Consider the following 19,193-nt stretch of genomic DNA (forward strand, 5'->3'; position numbering starts at 1 on the left):
TTCCACCCTTTTCTCCCTCTATTCCTTTTTGTTTAGCCCCCCCCCTTTGGTTTTGGTTCCTTTGCAGAAAAATAAAATGGTCCCAACCCATTGCTATCATTCACCCGGATGAATGTCACATATCATTCATTTAATATTTACCAAAAGGATCCATCTGTACAAGGCAACCATTTTTTTTATCTGCATAAATAAATCAATAATTTATATATCTTATTTAACCAATTAAGTTAAATCCTGTTAACTTGTATAAGGCAACCTGACATGTATCCATAACATAGTACTACTTCACTCCTATAACATTAATAACATTTAATGTCTTCATTTTTTTCTGAAAAAATAATACTAATAAACAACTCTCTTTTTTTCCCTCACCACATGCATGCATTGCCTCTAATGTGTAATCCGAAAAATCCATATATACCGGGTATTTCCAATTATAATCATTAACCAACCCTGGAAGAGATATATCCTTTCTCTCGTTTCAATTTTTTCTTACTCTAATCCGGAATTAGAATCTACATTAATTGCTGTTTAAATGACTTGTTTTCTCGTTACAATTTAAGCCACCAAATAATTAAGTGGAATCCAGCCAGTATTTTGAATTAATATGTAGTTATTATTATTGAAGAGAAATAATATACAGTACCCCTCTAATTACAATAATTGTAAAAGTTGCCTTTCATTTATTAGGTTAGACACAAGGGTAAAGCTAACTTTGCATGGTCTTGAGTTTTAATTTTCATATAACTAACAAATGAAAGGATGAATGTGTCAAATGATCATGAAAAACAAGTTACAACTCACCTTTAAACAAAGCTTCAACATTCAGACTCTCAAACTCATAAACACTGCATCTCGATAAAAATATTATAATAAAGAATATGAACTTTCTTTAAAATAAAACAAATTTCACCTAGTCTAAGAGAGAAGAAAACATTAAAGAAAAAAATGAATAAGAAAAAAGAACAATATAACTTCATGTAAACTCCTGCAATATCATCATCACATCATATCATATCTTTCCCTTAGGCAGAATAAAGCTTGTCTTTTCTTTCTTTTCCTAGCACAATATTGTGTTCTGATCACAGTATATGTCATTCATTCTGCTTCTCCTTCTGTGGTGGCTGAGGACATGTAACTCATCACAATGGAGGTTTCTTCTGATGATGGCACCCCAACAGTTGAAGACTGAAACTGTTGCTTGCAAGTATGACATGCTATTTCCATAACAGTGGAACCTATCTTCTTGATGGCTTGCTTTCTCAGCTCTTCAGCCCTTGAAAGTTCAGCTTGTGCTTGTTTCCTTATCCTTTTGGCATTCTCAAACTCAAGTTCAGCTATCTCAATTTGACGTTTGGCCTCTCTTCTAGCCTCTTCTGCATAAGCCTTTTCTGCAATGGCCAACTTGAGTTCCTCTCCTGCAAACTCCTGCAACCTTGCCACTTCCAACGTGGAATAGTCACTCACATTGTTATTATTATTATTATTATTCCTTTCAGGTGGGCTCCTATGTGCTTCTGAACATGCTCTCTCTGGTGGTTCACTACTATTCCCTTTGTCGTTACTACATGAGCCTATTGAAAGTTTCAAGCCATAGTTTTCCTTTGTATTTCGTTTTGCTTGAGAGTTTGTTGAGGAGGGTAAGAGCTGAAGTTCTAAGTTATGCGAGGTAGTGGACTTGTTACCGTGTATCTCTGAAGTTAATAAGACTGTTGTTGTTGCTGGTTGTTGTTGTTGTTCAGCTGGTTTTGGCAGTACTGGAAGTCCTTGCAATGGTGGGGCTATGCTAAAATTTGCCTCACTAGAGGGACTTGCGCTTGAAGCTGTTCTTGAAGAGCATGCTGGTTGAAGTGCTTGTAACTCTGGCCGGTGCTGCCGGACAGTGCATGCATCTTGGTGTTCTATGAAACTCTCCACCCTGAAAAGGACAAACGTTTAGGTAATTAAAATAGATTACATTATGATATATGTGCTGTGGCTTCATCTTGTTGTCTCTGAATATATAATTGGCTAGGGAAAAAAACTTGGTCAAACAAGGATATATATGTATGAAAACCTTGTTAATATGTAAGTGTTTTAAAAACAAGCATGAAACTACATAAAAAATAATTAATCAAAGATCTGGTTCTGGTCCATATGGATTCTGTGGTCATGTTTAAATTGAATAGTGCAATAAAATAAAATAACTCAGAGTGATCTAATTAATGGAGTCTTCATAAGTTCAAAAAAAAAAAAGAATGAAAAAAATTAAACTTTTCCCTCCTAGATATGGGTTTATTTGGGTCTTTGGTTTATCAATAGAAGTGTGGATATAGAACTCAAAAGCTGTCATAGAACTCTTAGTGCAAAGCCAGAATGAGATGGATTGAGTGTATGTATGCAATATATTCATAACATGATGCTTAATTAAGACTTTGAAAATTTTCAACTTACATGTTTTTGAAGTTGCAAACTAGAATATTAATATATTAATAACCTCTAGAAGATGGGAAATCTTTCACATGAAAGGTATCTGAGATTCGAAAATTTTGTTTCTCTGCACCATCATCCTTGTACCTAGAATTTTAGGGTTTGACCATAATCATGTAGTATAATTATATATATAATTTAAGTAGTAAAATAATAATAATAATCATTGTTATAGTAGTAAATTGGTTTCTGTTATTGAGAGCAAAAACAATTGCTGAGCAGGGGGCTGAATCTGAGGAGCAAAAAAAAAACACAAAAACCAAGAAAGAGAGAGAAAGGTGTGAACTTGGAATAATGGACAAGAAACACCACACGCAGGTGTATGTGTGAGAACTGAGAAGCGGGGATTATTAAGAGGGAAAAGAAAACAAAATACAAAGAAAGTAATTAACCTGGAAAAGACACGGCCACAGTCACAGGAATGGCCCCTGGTGCCACAGGTTTTGATGTGAGCCTTGTAATCAGATTGAACAGCATACCCTTTGGAACACTTGTCACAGACCCACTGCTTGTGATTGCTGTGCTTCCTTCTGAAGTGCTTCTTGATTCCCACAAGGTCCCCAAGGGCATGGCAAGGGTCATGGTGCAAACAAGTTGGCTCAGGGCACACAAACACCCTCTTCTTCTGATGCCCCCCTTGTGCTGTTTCCCTCTTTAGCAGCTTCCATGGCACCTTGTGCCTCCTCCTGTGCATTTGAAGATTCTGGTCCCTCTGGAACCCTTGGTTGCAGATCTCACACACGTATCTGTCAGATTCCAGCAAGGTGGTTGGTGAGAGAGACACAACCTCAGCATCTGGATCTGCTAAGAAGAAAAAAGAAATTAACTTTGGAGAGAAACCCAAAAAAAAAAAAAATAGCTTGAAAGTTGAAAAACTTGTAACACAACATCCTCTATGTAAAAGGAAAAAACTTTACCGGGTGTGCCTGCGGGTCTTCTTTTCCTTTTGTTGTTAGCCACCCCATTTTCAGATAATGCAAAGGCGGCATCAGAAGAAGATGGTGCACCAGAATTAGAAGCACTGCAATTGTTGTTGTCTAACATGGGTGGAAAAATATTTGTGCTTTAATTTGAGGACTATATGTTAGCACACGATCAAATTCTCAAAACTAGTACAAGTGGTGAGAGGTTGGAATAGCGGGTTTTTCAGCTTTACTCGTATGGAAAGATGATGATGAGGAGGAATGATAGTGGCACAACTGAAGGAAGAAAGAAAGAAAGAAAGATAGAAAAAGAGAGAGAGAGAAAAGGTATTGCTTTATGTAATCAGCTTTCTTTAAGGCTTTTTTTTGGGGCTAGCTTTTTCTTTGCCACGAGCTTTCTTGCTTTGTTGTTTCATTGACCCCTCACCTCGAGCAGGTAAGGTTGAAGGCAAGTCTTGTTTATAAAGCTCCCTCTATAGTGAGAGAGAGAGATTAAGGGGTGCATGTGTCATGTGTGTGTGTCTTTTGCTTGGGGCTGACCCAATCTAATCAACGTTTGGTTGAAAGTTAGAGCCCCCACACGCGGAATTTTGGACAGGAACAAAAAAAACATCCTCATCTCGGATCCATCCAACCACATAATAAGAAGAAAACAACAGCATAGTCATTATTTGGTTCATGGCACTGTAATTTGCTTGCATGAATATATATCATGTCGGCCAAGGACCCCGTTAACGTTATGCGTGTTGCGTCACCTCATAGATCATATCATACACTCTCACGTGACATGTGCGTGCCGTGACCAACTCTATATAGTGTGGTACAATGAAAATTCAGTTACCAGCTGCATTGGCCAACCAATAGGGCGCCAGACTCAACACTTCCACCGATTTTGGAGTGAAAATATATTATAGAGATGTTGTGCTGCATCCTAGTGTAAGGAGAATGCCAAATCAGCCACACCACTTCCGACTAGTAAAAATGCAAGTTAATTAATCAAATCATTACATCAATATATATATATATATATATATATATATATATATATATATATTCATTTTTTTTTATCGTTGATGTTTTTATTTTATGCTGTTGAGCTAAATTACTATATATGTTATTGAATTTTTCGTATTTGAGCTTTCCTATATTTTTTGCTATCTTTTGTATTTATTTTTTTTCTATTTTTCTTTTATGTTTTTACTTTTCTAAAATTACGTGACTCAACTCACATAACCTATCAACCTATGGTGGCTTGAGCAGTTGAGCTAAATTATATACTTTTTTTGTCACAGAAAAGTGAGCCAAATTAAATTAACTCACTTTTTAAACAATTCATAATAAACCAACTCAAATCGCCCGAATCAACTTCTTATGGCACCCCTAATTTTGAAACTATTTCTAATTTTCTATACTCAGTTCTTTTCGACAAGCTGTATGTTATTCTATCGTGGCGTCATTTGGGCCGGAATATTGCAAGACACAAATTATGCCACGCGTTCAAATCGAAATAGAAGCACTTCAACTTGAGAAAAAATTTCTTATATAAAAAAAAAACTTGAGGAACTTTACCCAACATGTGCATGGTAATATTTTCCTGCCCTAGTCAGCTAAAATGTCTTCTTTATTTGTAATCCAAGCCACTACTCTTCATTTTGATCACTTTTACTTATTTTTTTTACTCATTTTGTATAACTCGGGAAATAAAAAAGAAAAAGATAGATGTGATTAAAATTTACTAAAAATCAATGGTAGTTTTGATAGATAAGTCAAAATGAAGGGAGGACACTCATTTACTCGAGTTAAAAAGTAATGTCTATCATTCGGACAAATTTTGTTTTTTGTTTTAACTAAAATGGTGTAATGTACTTTCTAAATTACGTAAGTTTTATATTTCTCTAAAATTTTAGATTTTACTCTTTTTAAAAAAAAATCATTTTAAGCTTTTTGTTTATAGCCATTAATATTAGTTTTTGTGGGTTAAATTTGTTTTCCTTTTGATACCAATTTTAATCTCTCACTCAGCAAAAAAAAAAAAAACATTTTTAATCTCCAAGAAACTAATATTGACGACTAAAAATAAATAACAGACTAAAGATGAGCAAATATTGGAAGAGACTAAATTAGGAAACTGAAATTTTATAGAGATGAAAGTTTTATTTAACATTTCGAACTGGATCAAATTGGTCCATATATTTGTCTAAATTTATTTAATTTAGAGGAAAAAAAATACTGGACCAAATAGGTTGAATAGTTTTTGGGTCAATTTTTAATAAGTTTATTCCACCTGATGTGGCGGAGCCAAATTGATTTGGCTCTATTCTGACCTCTAACTTTAGATCCCGGTTCGGACCAACTTGTTGGGTGACCAGACCAATTTTATCAGCTCTATTAGCGGCAAACCGAATGTTTAGTAACAACAATTTCTTGTTTCTTGCTTCTCACACAACATGATACTTGAATATTTAAAGCTCTCTCTACTTGTCAGGGTATTTTACATTTAGATCAATTATCTACATCTACGTTAGTCACAATTTTTCCATACAATGACATTACAGAATATTTTGCAAAACATGGTTATTTTTAAATTGAAGAATATATTTTTTCTTGCATATTTTCGTGGATTATCGCCAGTTGGGACGTTTCAGTTGAGTCTTTTATGTAGTTATAATTATAATAAATGATAAAGTACTGTATCACGAAAACCAAATCAATCATTTCTATCATTTTTATCCTTATCCAAATCTCTCTTCAACACCACTCTGGTTTCGTCTCTTTCAAGTTTCAAGCTTCTCAGATCAGGGCCTATGCCTAAACAAGCACGAAAATAAAAATCACCAGTGCATCCAAATTTTGAATTACTTTGGGGTCAGAGAATAATACCCTTTTGTCAGATTCAACTACTGTGGTGCATATTTGCATCAGGCACCCTATTAAAAGGACCGATTTAATGATGTGAAGCTAACTTAATTTGACCTTCTTGTCGTTAACACCATGTGAAAAGAAGGATGAATGTGACGTTCAACCTTGCATGCGCTATTTTTTGTGTCTTTAACACTATCCTGAGAAATGATTGGCCATATATACATTTCAACTTATTTATGGGATTGTGTAAGGATGGTAGCTTCCTTCCTAAAATGTTCAAGAATATAAATATATAACCTCTTTTGATTCTCATGCATGTAATGAATTATTGAATTCAATTCATTTGTCCTGCAACTATATATATATACTCCTCTATATTTGAGTCAATCGTGTATTTTAGACTAAGGGATTTAGGCATCCTATTTTTTCTTTGAAGTCCTTTCAACATCACTTTTAAGCTCTCCAATACTACAAATCCTTCAATTTTTCTTGTGTTTTCTGTTGACACATTCTGCTACTGTGTAAAGTGTAAACTAGTTTGGCTGCTCTTCCACTTAGCTTTGGTTTTTGTCTCGTTCATGGAATTATTCTTGATTTCTTGCCTTGACGCCCTTGAAGCTTGACATGTTTTACGTGGGACTTCACATCACGCTTGTATTCCAATAATTTCCCCATGTTTTCCTTTCTATGTATGCCTCTTGTAGCTCTTGCGTCTCGTTGCTGTTATAACTCCTTGCATTTGTCTCTCCCTCGTTCCGTATGTATATGAAAACAAAGAAGCCAAAGCCACACATATTGGCCTTCCTCACTGTCATTGAACTATATGATGAAGCTTCAAGAATCTTGTATCACATTTCCTAATTGGTATAATATTTCGATACAACACTTATTGGATACTTCTCATCTCACTCTATTTTTCTTTTCTTATCACGGATCATATTTACATTTTTCTTCCTTTCTCTTTCTTGGTGTCTATTATTAGAATGTAGGTGTCTTCCAAACATTATTCATTTCAATAACACAGTCACACACGTGCGTTCCAATAATTCCTTGAGCCATCATTGCTACTATCCCAGTGTGTTGTTTACCCATCCATATAGGTCAACTTAGGCTTATGCACAGCACAATGTTCCCGCTCGGACGCACTTTAACAGTTAAATATTCTGTTTTACTCTGCAAATGGATAGCAAATCTTAGAAGATAACGTATATAGAATATAGAATAATTAAATTTGAATAGATCAATGCTCGGATTAGTTTAGTTACTCGTGCAATGGAATGATTATAGACTGCAAAAAAATTGTACAAAATAGAAAAGGAAGGAAAACCAAGACCTGGGACCCAACCTTTGAGCAAAGGAATCTCACCAAGGCTATTTCTTTTTGCCTTGTAAAACTAGAGAATCTCAATAAGATTACCCTTTTACTCGGCATTAGGATAGTAGGACCCAACTACAACGCATTGTCACGATGGCACACTGCAGTACCTTCAAAATCAATATTTCCATCGGTTTTAAAATTGCCCATTTGCAATCATCCTCTTATGATCTCTCCATTTTCCCCTTTTTTCAATGCATTTAATCTCCTTATTTCTTCTTTGTTATAGCTTTGAATCCTACCGAAATAAAACGATTTAAGGGTGTCACAATTGAAACACCTAAATTGTAACTAAAAAGATTAGCAAGTGTGGTTTGTTTGGTGTTTTATTGCACCTTATCCTCTGTTTTTTTGATAGACAAATGGTGGCATCTTCATTCTTCAACATAGGATCCATCTCAGGCTCTGAACTTTCCGTCATTCATATTGGCAACTAGCCTTTCGGAAACACTTTTTTGTGTTAATTGTTTGAAATTGGTTCCTCCGTATTATCATGAATCAAAATAAGTAACTCATTGGCCAACTTTGGGATATTCAGGTGGAATGGTAAGCTAGATTATGAAAAAGATATTCTATAAAATAGAAAGCCTTGCTCCCCGATCAATTTGACCTTATTTTGGACCTTAACATGTACGAGTACATCGGGTTGCATACCAATTAAATAAATACATGCATGAAAAAATGAATGATAATACAAGATAGGCAAGGAAGAGGGGAGAACACGTACTTGTTAATTGGTAGATAAAAAGAACAAAAAGAGAGCATTCATTTAACAAGAAAACTGCACTTCTTTTTTTGAAAGAAAGAAAACTACACTAAGCAATCCCTCATACACATACCCAATCAAAAACCTTGGTGGAAGTAATAAAATCGACTAAAAAGTTCTGATCTTAGCATTGCCGCAATATGATAGTGATGTTGCTACATTGTAACTTGGTGGTCCTAACTTTTAATTGTGGAAAAGCTTTTACGGTCATGTGATAAGCTTGCGCTCACGATGGTAAGAGCCTCTTGAATATGTGAAGTTTGAGTTGAAAACCATTTTGCACTTCATTTCACTCATAAGTCCACTTAGACTTTTGTTAGACTTAGAAGACCACCTCGATAAAGTTCCAAGCATATTAAAACTTCCAAGTTGAAAATAAGTTTTGATTCAAAAGAAACCACATATTACCAGAAACTCGGATAATAATAAGAAGAAGAAATGGTTTTGATTGGGGGATGGACCTCTTCAACCTCAAGAGTCAAGTCACGTCAGTGGCCCATGAATTGGGACTGTTCGGCCTCAGTGCTGAGATTCAATGGCCCAACACCTCCTTGTGCCGAATTTCTAATTTTAGGAAAATATTTTTTTCCATAAATTTGGGCCAAATTTATTTTAGTCTCTCAATTTTAAAATTACTTAAATATTATCTTTTCCCTGCAATTTAATATTTTTTTCTTTTTTGTCCTTGTAAAAAAATTTCGCTTTATTCCTTTCAAAATAAATATATTTTTTTATTTTTTATTCTTAAAGTGTTTTATATAGCGTTTGTTTTACTGTTTTAATTTTTTTTTTTACTTTTCAGAGTATTATCTAAAAAGCTTTATGAAAAACAAAATAAATACATTTTACAAAAACTTAAACAAAAAAAAATAACAAGAACAAAAATGAAAAAAACACTAAATTACATAGACAAATAAAGTATTTAAACCTTTTAAAATAACTTCCTCCTATGTGACCCCTCCCTCTCCATGGGAGGCTTCCTTTCCACTCTAGGTAGTAAACTAAGATTCAATTTTTTTTTGCTATATGAGGTATTTATATTTAGTATCTAACAATTTCTCGAACATAATTTTCTAAAAAAAATTCTTGTGAAGAACCTTGTATTAAGTTTATAAAACTTAAACTTAATTATTTATAAAATTTTGTAAAAAATAAACAAGTTTATAAAGTTAAGCTTAATCTTATTTACATGATAAAGAGTTTGATTAAATATGAGTTTAGTTAGATAATATAATTTTACTCTATGTCTAATAAGATTTATATAAAAATTATTCAATAATAAAAAATATTTAAAAATATATATTAAAGATTATCTTATCAACGTTCTCTTGCAATTAAATGTTCAGAAAAATCTACTAGGATTGACCCAGTTGTAGGATTTGCCTGGTCTAATGCGACTTCTTCATTCGCAACTAACATGTGAATTATACAGTTACTGTGCTTCTTACCAATTTGAATGAAAAATTGGGGATATAATATGGATACTTATTATAGGAAAAGTATATGTGACTTCTTGAAAGATTGATTGCACGCTTTAGAGTTAGTTTGTCTAAGAGTTGTGAAATATTATTGAACAGAATCCAAGAAAGGGTTGTTTCCCACTTCTAGCTTGGTAGTATAGGGTGAGATTGGAGGAATTAGTGCTGCCATCTGCATGAGCTTCATCAATTACCATTGAGCTTAGTGAAGTTATCTTCCTATGGACCTAGGACACAATAATTATTCATGATTCACAAGGACTGCTGTTTTAGGAATTAGGACAACGGATAAGATTATGATTGAAGGGAGCGATTTAGACGTAGCGGGTTTATATGGCAATTGGCAAGAAGGGATGGAACTAAATTTGTACATCTTTGATTGAATAACTATAATGGGTATGCTTGACTTGTCATTTTTAATTTGGGAGATGACGTTCCATATTGCTAGTTGAGTTGAAACATTGATAGATATACATATAACTTCCTTGCTTCATTTTAGTTGGTGTGTTGAAAGGCAAGGTTTTAGGAATAATGGATGATTGAACAAGATACGAACTAATGAGGCTGGTAAATACAGTTCTATTTGTCTTAATGCATAAATACCTGCTACAAGCTGTGAAAATTCTGATCTGGCTTTGACTATGGGGGATTTTTTTACCCATCTCCTTAAAAATGGTAGTTGTTTATTACATCTTTCCTTATAGGTATCATAGTAGAGGGAAATTTATTATAATTTGTGGCAATAAGTCCAAGCATTGGAAAAAAGAAATTAACACAGTTACTGAAATGATGCTCTTCTTTGGTCTTCCGCTAAAATGTCTCCCTCATCGGACTTGTTTTCTGTTACAGGTGTACTAGCCAAAACACTACAAATATAGGAGGAAGGGTGACCCTGAGTTTGTGCTAGATTTTGAAGAGATTTATGTTATCGATTCCAAAACCAAGTCAATTACCAGAGCCAAAGTTTTGGTAAAAAATTGTTTGTTAATTCTCAGTCTAGTTGCTTTTGGAATATTTTCTGCTGTCTGTTGCAACTATTTGTCTTCCAAAGTCATTTTTCTCAGCCTTGAATTTAGATTACCTTTATTGTTTAACTGTTTAACAATTTCTTTGTTAATGCTAGACATGGATTGTATTCATGGAAGTGCACCTTTGCTCAAACTTAATGTTCTTGCATATAGCTCTAGAATCTTAGTTAAAATCCTGTAAAATGCCATCACATGATGTTTACAAAAAATTAAAACTCTGGTTTAATTTATTGGATTCATGCCAAGTCCTTCAACTTCATTCCTTTTACTAGTTTCTTCTTCTATTAAGTTGGAGTTAAATTATTACCAGAAAAATCTCTATCACTGACTTAACTTTAATTGTTGATTTTTTTATAGGCTTAAATATAATTTTTTGGTTCCTATAATTTACTGTTTTTCTCACTTTGATATTTGTAATTTTTTTTTTAGTTTTAGTCTTGAAAAATGTGTTTATGTTTTTTTCCCCTTAAATTGCTTTAAATAATTTTTTGCACAGTGCAAAACATTTTTTTACTGTTCTAAATGTTATTTAAAATATTTTAAGGACACAAAATAAAACAAACATATTTTATAAAGATTAAAAAAATTACAATAATAAAAATAAAAAAATAAATTACAAGGACGAAAGATATATTTAAGTCTTTTTTTATAATTCATTTTTTCAAATATTAAAACAAAATAAAAATTATAAATTAAATAAAAACTTTTCTCTTGTTTTGGTGTTTGGAAAAGTAATTTATAAAAATATAAAAATCAATAAACAGTTGAGTTTTTTTTTTTACTAAGAATTGATACCTTACACCTTCTATTAAGTAATTTTATTTTAGTTAACGCACTGTTTATTTACCTAAAATCTTAGTAATTTATTGATTTTTTATATTTTTATAAATTCATGTTTCGTAGCTTAAAGTGGATTAAATGAAGTATCCTTTGTAAGAAATAATTTTATTTCAGTAATCGAGTCAAATGTTTCTCTTCATTTTTTAAGTGTGATTCATAATAACACAAGAAAACAATATTGCACACCAATTCCACCATATTTTTATTCTAATACCTTGTTATCTCATATGATCTCACTAATTAGTCCTTAATATTACACCCACTAATTAATTTAATTCTTAAAATTATAAAAAAATTATTGTATAACCTAAAGCTACGAAGTTTGTATTATTTTATCCTTGAAACTACAACAATAAAGATAAAAATGATTTACATTTAGTAATTTCAAAGAATAAAATAACATTTTTGTAATTTCATAAACTAAATTAATTGATATTCGAATTTTTAGAGACTAATTTAGTGAACATATTACTAAAGGAGTGTTTTTTTATTAAGAAAAGAGGAATTCATTACATAAAAAACCTCTACATTTTTTTAAATTTTAATCTATTTAAAGTGGCTCAACTACTTCTATTTAAAGTGGCTCAATTATATAAAGTAACTTATGTTTTAATATTTTTAAAAATTATTTGAACGTATAACATTATTTATAAATAATTGCAATAAAAAAGAAAAATATTACGTTTGAGGAAGACATAACTAAACAAAATTTTACGAATATTATCCTTAAAATGATATTTAGTTAATATAAGTTGAAAGCCAAATACTAGAGTAGTATTTTCTGATCCACCTCTTGCGACTGGTATGATTGAAATATAGACATAGATTAGATTATAGATTTATCTCCAAATAAAATGATAAACCTTAAAAAGGCATTGAGATTGACATGAGGGAGTTACACATTCAATGGATTGAGACAATCTGGCATCAACAAGGCAAGTTCTATACAAAGCCCAACATATTTTTTTCTCCCAATTTTATGTTGTCCACATCGCCCTCTCTCCTAATTTTTTTAAATCCCTCTTTCTATATTCGTGCTGAGCAAAACTCAAAAGCTATATATATATATATATATATATATATATATGAATCTGTATTTTTGGACTTTTTCTAATTTCTGTAGTTATTATTAAAACGAGCGTGGCAAAGTATATTATATATGCCCATACATACCCTATTTTTTAGCACCGTTTCTCTCTCCCATTTCCTCTTCTCTCTCCTCTCTCTTCGTCTTTCTCTTTCTCTCTCTTTCAGATTTCTGTCTCTCTCATCTTTCTCTCTCCGGAAGGGCAAACCCTAAAGACCGTTTGCACCCACCAAGTAAGTTTTCTCTCTCCTATCTCTTATCTCTCTCTCTCTTTGCGCTTTCTCTTTCTCTCTCCCCTTCTCTCCCTCTCTTTCCTTAAAAATTTGAAATTGATGGGGTCCTTCTTCTACCGCTGAGCCTCAATATAAATCATTTGTGCTGTGAATTTGTTTTTCTTCGCCATTGCGAGCGAGATCTAGTCCCAAATTTCGGAACCCTAAAATGGGAATTGGGGATATGCACGTCTTTTGTGTGTGCTGTAATTGGTTTGTGTGGAAATGTAGGGATCGTAGTGGCGTTCAGATCGTGGGGTTTTCGTTTTGCGGCGATTAGATCGAGTAAGTTCCGATCTTTTTTACTCGGGAACGGTGAATCTGGACTTGTTTGAGCCTGATTTGAGAATTTGGGTTTGGTAATCTCAGACATTTTCAATTTTTTTGTTGAATTTGTGATTTTGGGTTGTTGTTATTTTCTCAATTTACAATTAAGCTGCATGCTGTATTGTCAATCTGGAATCTAATTTCCTTTTTGAAGTGATTGTTTGTGTTTTATTAGTTCATTGTATATGCTGCCTTGTTTGTTTAAGATTATTTTAATGATGGACATTGAGAGAAGAGGAAGAAGATGCAAAGGGCATGTTTTGAAACTTTATGATCCTTTGTTTTTGTGTTGTGTGTAGTTGTCATGGATGATGATGTGTTGAACATGCCCAATTGGGGTTATTACGAACCCTTCAGAGGGGGACATCTTGGCCTTCAGCTCATGCCTGGTATGACTGAACGGGACACAAAGCCATTTTTGCCTGGTCGGGATCCTGCTATGTTAATGGGTGCTAATGGAACTTTTCACCCTCGAGATTGCGTTGTTTCCGAGGCACCAATGCCATTGAACTATGTCAGAGATAGTTGGATAAACCAGAGAGATAGGTTTTTTCATATGCAGCAGCCCACAAATCCTAATTATGCTGTTCTTCCGGAGACATCAGGAGCTCCTAACTTGAAAATTATACAGCCACCCGATACGTCAAGAGATGAGAAAGTGGATAGAGTTGAAGAGGTCGTTGTCAAAAAGGAACTGGGCAAGTCGAAGAAAAGGCACACTAAGGGTGCTCTGTCGACTCCAAAAGCTAAGAAACCTAGGAAGCCGAAGGATAATAGCAATGTTCCAGTTCAACGTGCGAAGCCACCGAAGAAGACTATGGAGCTTGTAATTAACGGAATTGATATGGACATTTCTGACCTACCAATTCCAGTTTGTTCGTGTACTGGGGCTCCTCAGCAGTGTTATCGATGGGGTTGCGGAGGTTGGCAATCGGCTTGTTGCACCACAAATGTGTCAATATATCCTTTGCCAATGAGCATGAAAAGGCGTGGTGCAAGGATAGCTGGGCGGAAAATGAGCCAAGGTGCTTTTAAAAAGGTTTTAGAGAAACTTGCAGCTGAAGGTTATAACTTTGCTAACCCTATTGATCTGAAGACTCATTGGGCCAGACATGGCACCAACAAGTTTGTCACTATCAGGTAGATAGGTGCTCTGCTGAGACACATGACATTTGGTCTGTTTCACCTGTATATACACCTGTGTGATCTTTCACACAGATGTTGAGTTATTTGTTATCCAAGATTTTTCTGTCGTGGTACTTCTACCTAAAATTTGGATATTCCGGTTCTTTTGTTCTTTTTCCCTCTTCGGCTTTTATGTGATAAGGGACAACCATGTTATATGGCATCAACATTTTATGTAGATGAGTTATAACTAGACAGACTAGCTTTGGATAATTCTCCTTCACATTTTAATTTAAACTTGTCAAGATTTTTCGATGCTATGATTTTTTATGGATCAATTTTTCATCATTCCTTTGGCTTATTGGTTTTTTAATTACACATTTGTTTCTTTGACTTTGCCCATCAGTTTTTTTAGTTGTGTATGGTTCATTAACAATCCTATAAGTGGATGCGACTTGAAGTGTGCTTCATTAGGCGTGCATAATCTTTCAGTTGCAGTTCTTGTAGACCTTGGTTTTACCTAAGCCTGACAAGTCCTTCCCATGTTTTAGAGGTTGCATGATGGTGGTAAGAGCCTATTCCTCTATTATAGTCACAACCTCTATGATATCAATGAGATTAAAACCTGGGACTTGTAGGATAGGGATTATTGCCAAACCATTGTATACATGTGGGTTAATTCAGTGGTGTTCTCCATTGAATTAGTCATGTATTCTGTTTCTTCATGATTCTATACCATTTTACGGCCTTCATATTTATCTATTTCTCAGTCCTGTTTTGATCAGTCTAGAGGCATAATGGGAAATAATTGAATTAAGAGCTTGTTCCCTAAAATCTGCTTGAGCTATATCATTTGTACCGGAAGCTGAAATTTTTTTCAAATTTATTTTCTCCCCATAACACAATTGGAAGGCAAGAATCATGTCTGAGATGCCTTGTGATTCTGCAGTCCAGCAAATTTTCTATACCTTAAATTTTAAAGTATAACAATGAGTTGAATAAATGGAGACAAGTGGCATGATTAGATACCCGCGATCTTTTTACTCTGTATAGAATGCCAATTGCCCCTTATTTTAGTTAGCTCATGTGAGGCAGTAGTGGCATTAAGTCAGCTAATACCAATTCAAAATTCGGAAGTTGGTCTTCTTAGGTTGCCATTTTAAATAGCTATCTTTCATAGAGAAATACTAATAACGTGTTGGTAAATAGTTGGCAATGTTGGCCAAAAGTATAGACTCATTCTGTAAATAGGAAAGCTTTCGGCTACATTTATGCCCTGTTTGTAGGGAGGAGAGGAATAGGGTAGATGGAAATAAAGGATTAGTGAAAATGGATGAGAAATAATGTAGAAATTAAAGGTATTTGGTTAAAAAAGAATAGAGAATAAATGAGTGAAAATAGGTGACAAATAGTAATTTTATCGATTTGTGCCAAACAAGTTAATAGAAATGATGGAAAAGGTTTTTGACCCGAAAAATTAAAAATGTAATTGAAATAGAGGAGTTGAAAGAAGATTATGATGCCTAACAAAACAAATGGTAGGATAAGCCCAGTTTTTTTTAGAGGGAGAGGCTTTTTTAGTAGTTTAAATTAAGAGTCAGTTATCTAGTGGCTAATAAAGAGCAGTAATTTTTTTGAGTGGGAAATAAAAAAAGAGAGCAGTAATTTAAGAGTTAATAATCTTATATTTCTTTCGCTCTTCCCATCATAATTGAATGTCTTAAAACATTTTTAAACGATTTATCATTTCAAGCAACTGTATTCAGATTTTGTTCTTTGACATTTCATTGTTAGACTCACCTTTTATCCTTTTAAGAGCGTTTACACGTGATTGTTCGTTCGGTGTTAGCTCGAGATTGCCCGTTTTCACGAAAAGAAATTTGTGATTCGACCCACGAATTGAATATCAGCAATCTTATGTGGTTGTGTTTTATTGATCAATTTTCTATGATTTTGTATGTGGTGCCTTTAACCATTTTATTGTCTTCTATATATGTGCCACATCAATCATAAAAAGGTTTCATAAAAAAAATGTAATATAGGGTTTACTTTTTTATTTTTTGGCTGATTATAGGGTTACTTTTATTCAACGTCCGTTTGCACGAAAAGTCACATGAAAAATAGGAAAAATAACAAGTGGAAATTATAATGCTAGAGAGGGGCTTTCTTCAGAAATTAAAGTTGCATTGGCATTTATCTCATGAGAAAAAGGCGATTCTTCCTATCAAAACTGTATAATCATGATTATAAAACGTTTTATGGGAAAACTACATCACGAGCTTTAAAAATTTCGCATTTTTAAGCATTGTTATTATTTCATTTAGTTCTTCCACCCAAACAGTTTATATGCTTTGAATTAATTTTGGGTTCCATTTCAAAATATATATATATATATATATATATATATATATATATATATATATATATATATATATAAAGTACTATAAGGAAATGTTCTTATTTAAAGGGTACTTTTCAGAGTTCGATTTTGAAGAAAATGAGAGGAGAATAAATTTTTTTATTTCTAATAAATATTTTCTAATTTAATAATTTTTATGGTTATTAGTATCTTTGTGAATTAGTAATTGGTCCACCATTCTTGAGAAAAATACTTAGTTATTCACAATTTTTTTTGTTGTAAATAAGATAATAAAATAATGACACTATTAACAAGAAAACTATAATAAATACTATTTTTTATTTTAAATATTTTTTTTTGTTGATTCTAATGTATATATATATATATATATATATATATATATATATATATTCAATGCTATTATTAATCAATAAATTTTATTTTTGCACGCATTATTGATGTTGATGTGTTATACTAAAAAAAAACATCATTTTGTTACCAATATGGTGATAATATACACACAAAAAACATGAATGATAAAATTTAAAAAAAATTAGATGATAAAATTTACAAAATAATAATAGTTAAATGATAAAAATATACAATTAAATAAAAAATATAATATAAATGAAATATAAGACATATTTTTAGAGTTAAATTGTCATGTTTATTAGTGAAAATAAAGGTTTCTCATTGGTAGTTATTTCCTATTTTGGTGATGACATGATAACTTTACTCTTAGCTAAGATATTCATTTGCATTTATTACGTGTGCAAGTTAATTTTTGTAACACTAGCGTTGACCTTGGTCAACAGTTGTGAAGTCAAGATGCCTTAGTGTTTAGGCCCGGGAGAGTTATTATACGGATTAGGCTTAAGCCCAATCCTTAATAGCAGCCCCTAGCTTGGTATGATTGCAAGGCAAGCATGTCAAGTCATCAGCTTGAAATTGTTCAAAATTAGACTTCACCTTTTGTGTGTGTAATTTTTCCTATCATTTTTTGTGTGTATTTATTACCATCGTTTAACTATTTCGGTTAATCGATGGTTTAATGCGTCTACATTTATTGTTCCTTATTCTCTGTGTAACATTCTTTACTTGGTGGAGGCTATAAAATAAAGGGGCTCATTTGCTCAATCCCCATCCTTGAGCTAATCTCCACATATAGTTAATCATTTTGATTAGTGTAGTGCTTAAACTGTATCCAAAGTAATCCAATGGTTAACTTTGATGTCTTATTGATTTTACTTTGGCTCAATTTTCCATTTCCCCTTAGAATAAAATTGTTTTTTTTCCTAGTGATGATTTTCTATACCAACCGAACAAATTAGCTAGAATGTTGGTTCAAGAGGATCACTCAAATTGGTGTTGTCATAATACCTTGGCTGAGAAACCTTGCCTTGATCAGGTATTCCTTTTTTCTAGAATAATTGAAATGTGTAAAATACTTTATCTCTCTAGGTTTTCCTTTCTCAGGTAATACTTAATCTAGGTTTTTTTTTAATTACCAAATATTAATCTATTAGTTTTGTTAGAAATATCAGTGAGGAGAAATTTGAACCAACAGATCTCTCTTCCTTAATCTAGGTTGGTTTCATTTATTGAGGGATCTTTGATTAGATCTAGGTGCACCGCAGTCTTCAACTTTGGCTAGTCAAGTTTGTGGTTTTATTGATAGAGCAAGAGAGGAAAGTGCGAAAGTATCCTAATTCTAGACATTAGGTAGTGCTTTCAGAGGGCATATTGTCAAACTTGGAAAAATAAATTTTAAATCTGCAACTGGGAAGGCATGTTAACCTGCTTGCTACACTATGGAGGAAGGCAAATAATAGATGTCAACAAGTAGAAATCGAGAAAGGATGTCGTTGCACTCTGTACCATGCTATTTTCTACTTTCCTAAATGTAATCAAACTATCCAAAGTGTGTTTATTACTTATTAACTAAAAATAGTCTTTGGTGTAGATCAACCGAGATGGTAGTATTTACAAGTACTGCGAAAGGGTTGTAATTTTGTAATAAATAAATATTATCTATGTGATTCTTCATAGTAGTATACGAGTTCAAAACTTTGATTTAATTTATTCTTCGTGAGGATCAAACTCATCTTTGTCTTTCCTAATTGTAACATTATCTTAACCTTTATCTATGCATATTCTTGCATGTCTTTAATAATACAAACCGGAAATTTTAATTAGGCTCCTAATTTTTTTATCTTTCGTGGGAGTTATTTGTAACTACCTTAAGGTTTTGTGCGACAATTATAATAATTCAAATGTGGGTA

General features: G+C 32.9%; 2 protein-coding genes across 4 annotated transcripts; one reads left to right on the forward strand and one right to left on the reverse strand.

Moving 5' to 3' along the window:
- Positions 1-835: 835 nt before the first annotated feature.
- Positions 836-4,017, reverse strand: LOC100791007 (zinc finger protein SHOOT GRAVITROPISM 5). Its single transcript, XM_003532636.5, has 3 exons — positions 3,387-4,017; positions 2,862-3,270; positions 836-1,918 (listed from the first exon to the last, which is right to left on the reverse strand). Exons 1-3 carry the CDS (start codon positions 3,511-3,513, stop codon positions 1,099-1,101), a joined length of 1,356 nt encoding a protein of 451 aa, XP_003532684.1. The 5' UTR covers positions 3,514-4,017; the 3' UTR covers positions 836-1,098.
- Positions 4,018-12,901: 8,884 nt separating this feature from the next.
- Positions 12,902-14,790, forward strand: LOC100791533 (protein BASIC PENTACYSTEINE2). Of its 3 annotated transcripts, none has more exons than XM_014778792.3 (3): positions 12,902-13,061; positions 13,332-13,459; positions 13,727-14,790. In XM_014778792.3, the coding sequence occupies exon 3, from the start codon at positions 13,732-13,734 to the stop codon at positions 14,569-14,571; it is 840 nt and encodes a 279-aa protein (XP_014634278.1). In that variant the 5' UTR covers positions 12,902-13,061; positions 13,332-13,459; positions 13,727-13,731; the 3' UTR covers positions 14,572-14,790. The 3 variants fall into 3 exon arrangements, with proteins under 3 accessions (XP_014634278.1, XP_006585066.1, XP_006585067.1); XM_006585003.4 differs by having other exon boundaries at positions 13,332-13,385; XM_006585004.3 differs by lacking the exon at positions 13,332-13,459 and having other exon boundaries at positions 12,905-13,061.
- Positions 14,791-19,193: the final 4,403 nt, after the last annotated feature.

The sequence above is a fragment of the Glycine max genome, chromosome 8 (genome assembly GCF_000004515.6).
Source record: "Glycine max cultivar Williams 82 chromosome 8, Glycine_max_v4.0, whole genome shotgun sequence".
NCBI lineage: Eukaryota > Viridiplantae > Streptophyta > Magnoliopsida > Fabales > Fabaceae > Glycine > Glycine max.